At 42.3% G+C, this 3559-nt stretch overlaps 1 protein-coding gene across 1 annotated transcript in view; it reads right to left on the reverse strand.

The window, feature by feature from the left end:
* The window catches only part of C3 (complement C3), an 82542-nt gene that overhangs the window by 50029 nt on the left and 28954 nt on the right, over positions 1 to 3559 (reverse strand). The window contains exons 14-16 of the mRNA XM_018565704.1: positions 1871 to 2032; positions 518 to 647; positions 258 to 332 (exon numbers count right to left, since the gene is read on the reverse strand). Of these exons, the coding sequence (XP_018421206.1) occupies positions 258 to 332; positions 518 to 647; positions 1871 to 2032 (367 nt within the window). The remainder of the gene's footprint in view (positions 1 to 257; positions 333 to 517; positions 648 to 1870; positions 2033 to 3559) is intronic.

The raw sequence follows: 3559 nt of genomic DNA on the forward strand, positions 1-3559 counted from the left end.
CCTTAACAAACCGGGGGGTGGGGGGGGGGGGGGATCATCAGTCATTCATTAGATTTGTGATTACCATTCCTGTGGTATTGAGTGGTGGCTGTAGCACAGTAAAGAAAATGCTTGCAGCTATAAAAGTATGGTGGGACATATATAAGGGGATATTAATGAGATACAGAGATTCTGATCTGTGCCCGGATTCTGATAAAAAGGCAACATTTAGCATTTTTATGGAATTACTGGACCTGTATAAATATTTTTGTTCTCACCATACGAATTTTTAATTTCGATCAGCTGGGCTGTGGATCGCCTTTTCCGGGCTGGAGGAGACTTACATTGAGGCTCTAAGGCAGAAGAGAATAGAAAATGAAACAATGAATTGCAGATTAGCAGGATATGTTTAGTTGTTATAAAGTTAGTTATAAGCAGCGTGGATGGACAGGTGGGTAGGCAATGACCACCGTTCTCATCAAGACATTGTCCCTTGTGAAGCCATTACAAGGAGAAATAAAAGGGAGCCCTTGGTCACCTGATCTCTGCTCAGTGGTAGCCTTTGTACTGGATTGCACGGCCAAGCCAGCATCAGAAAACACCAACATGCTATTTAGACCGCTTCCAGGTGTACAGCCAATATCTGAATTCTCCACCGAGCTCCACACCTAATTAGGAGAAGAGACAAAAGAAAAGGACAGGGCAATTCTCCAAGTCACCAATATTACTTTTATTTCCAAAATCAAGTCAAAATGTATTTATAGATTTGGCTATGACATCACAATTTATACTGAGATTTAAAGCGGAACTAGAATTAAAATGTAAAAAATGTTTGCAGGTGTTCTATCAAAGATTGTGACTGGTTTGGAATGTGTGACCGGTCACGTGGTCACACATTTTAACGTAATCACGCCCACTTTTTCAGCGGTGGAATGCGTGACCGGCAAAAGGAGAACATTTCCAACGCTTTCTCAGCTCTTCCAGGGCAGATTGGCATCGCAGATCCTATGTGCAGGACAGCCGATCTGCAACATCTGATCGGTCCTGAAATGTGACTTTGTGGAATGTGAGATCGCAAAGTCACATTTCAGGACCGATCAGCTGTTCCAGGGCAGATCAGTTCTCCTGCACATATGATCTGTGATGCCGATCTGCCCTGGAACAGCTGAGAAAGCGTTGGAATTCTTCTCCTTTTGCCGGTCACGTATTCCACCACCGAAAAAGTGGACGTGATTACGTTAAAATGTATGACCACGTGACCGGTCACACATTCTAACGCAGTCACAAACTTTGATAGAACACAGGTACAGTTTTTGGGGGGGGACTTTGTCATTCTCTTCTGCCAATAAAATGCACTGTGTATCATGTTTTTTATTAGACCAAAGTACACTTCCTGCTTCATCGGTAAGAAGCCATGAATGGAGTTGGGATGCCACGACTATGTAACTCTACGCACAGGAGCTACATCATCATCAGTGGCTGCTCAGTGGTGGACCTGGAAGAGGCCAGACCTAGAACACCAGGAATAGATACTGCTATCTATTCCTGGTGTTCTAGGTCTGGCCTCTTCCAGGCCAGACCTAGAACACCAGGAATAGCCTCTTCCAGCCTCTTCTCTGGCCTCTTCCAGGCCAGTCCACGGATGGAGCAACGAAGGAAGGGCAGAAGTGTGGGCCCAATAGAGGATATGTTTGCTGTATTGTGTAATTATTCTGTGAAAATGTGCACATTAGGGCAAATGTTTTGGGGACCCACAGCAGATTTAATTTGGCTTTAATCCCCTATCAATCACCTATTACTCAATGTTTTATATTTTGAAGGTACCAGAAAGTTTGATCATCAAGTTTGACTAACATTTATTGTTTTTTTAGAATGGAGTGGTTGTTCCTACCTTGTTCTGGGACATCTTGTGCTTGCTGTTCAGTACGTAGACTCCTTTGTCTACAGCTACCAATCCCACGCTGGCCTTGTGATCTGCTCTCAGCTTCAGCTTCATGGTAGAACCGGGACTTTGAACTTTATTGTCTCGTTCCGTGTTACCGGTCACCTCCAACTGGGAAATAGCAAATATACAGTATGTCAGTTATAATATATATAATCACAGTTCTACATACCGGAATTTCATAATATCAGTAAGGTTTATAACACGGTGGCTTTGTGGCTACAATAGGTTCCTTGGTTCAAGGAACATCATCTGCAGGAACTGTGACAAATACATCTCGTGACATCATCTTCAGGTACTGCTGGGAAATAGCTCCAGCTACCGCCTCTTTGTGACTCCTACCAACTCCGCAAACACAGGAGCTCATGTGCCCTGGTCCCTAGACCGTGACATAGCCTAGGGGATGGTCTGGGATTCGACTTATCTACCTTCATATTTGTGGCAGTTTGTAACCTAGTGCCCCCCTCCCCTGCAGCATGTCCTTCCCTTACTTCTTTCTGCACTGCTCTATGCAGAGCAAAGCAACAGGTTCAGATGAGAACTCTTACTAATTATACTCCTACCGCAACTTTGAAAGAAAGTCATGTGCAAGCTCCTAATTGCTGGGCTCATAGCTTACACAGGGCTATGAACTACCCTAATGATAATGCTGCTTGGTCCAGTGTTGTCACATGGATTGTAAGTACTATCCTTGTTGCACTCCTTACCGATATGTCCCTTGTAGTGGGGGGTGCTCGCAGTGACCGCGGATGGCGCTGCAAATGTCAGCAATTGTAGAAATGTCAGTGTAAAGTGTTGTCACAGCGCTAGAGGTTTGGAATAAATAAGAACATATGTGAATAAATATATGGATCAAGACGTGAGTGATACCCGGTGTGTAGGTCTTTCAAAAAACTTGCCAATAATAAATATAAAATACCAAAAAGGATTGACAAAGTGCTGATGTGCAGACAACCAGCCAGGAAACTACATTCCTCAAAAGGATATATTAATAAATATAACAGGATAACCCACTATGAATTATTAAAGCTAAGTATAACAAGATAACCCACTATAAATTATTAAAACTAAGTCTAACAAAATGAACTATAAAAATGTAAAAATTCATTAACCATTCGATAAAAATAATTCATAAATATGTGAAAAGATAGCAGTGAAAACAGTGAAGCAAATATAACACTCAAAATTATGTTGCAAATCCAAAGATAAAAAAGAGGTAGACCAATATATAAAACGTATATCCAATATATAAAACGTAAAAAGTTTTTTTCAGTCCACGATGTCCACGTATATACAATATATAAAACGTAAAAGAGTTTTTTCAGTCCACGATGTGAACAGATGGTGTATGGACCGCAAGCTTCTCTGAGTAGCTGTGATACAGGTTCCTTGGCTCACTGATGTATGCAGGATTCCCCGGCAATATGGCGGATGACCCCAGGTAACCTCGCCCTTCGTGCTGCACGGAGTCCCGTTAGAACCCGGCTCCTTCCGCTCGCCAGTTGCTGTTATATTTGTCTCCCCGTCTCGGTGATGATTCAGAAGGGATTTAAGAGAGAGAAACAGCCTCCATAGTGCAGTATAGTTAACCAGAGTTTTTATTTGGAATGAACAGTTCACATAAAAGTTTTAAAACAA

The sequence above is a fragment of the Nanorana parkeri genome, unplaced genomic scaffold (genome assembly GCF_000935625.1).
Source record: "Nanorana parkeri isolate BGI_ZX_2015 unplaced genomic scaffold, ASM93562v1 scaffold874, whole genome shotgun sequence".
NCBI classification, from domain to species: domain Eukaryota; kingdom Metazoa; phylum Chordata; class Amphibia; order Anura; family Dicroglossidae; genus Nanorana; species Nanorana parkeri.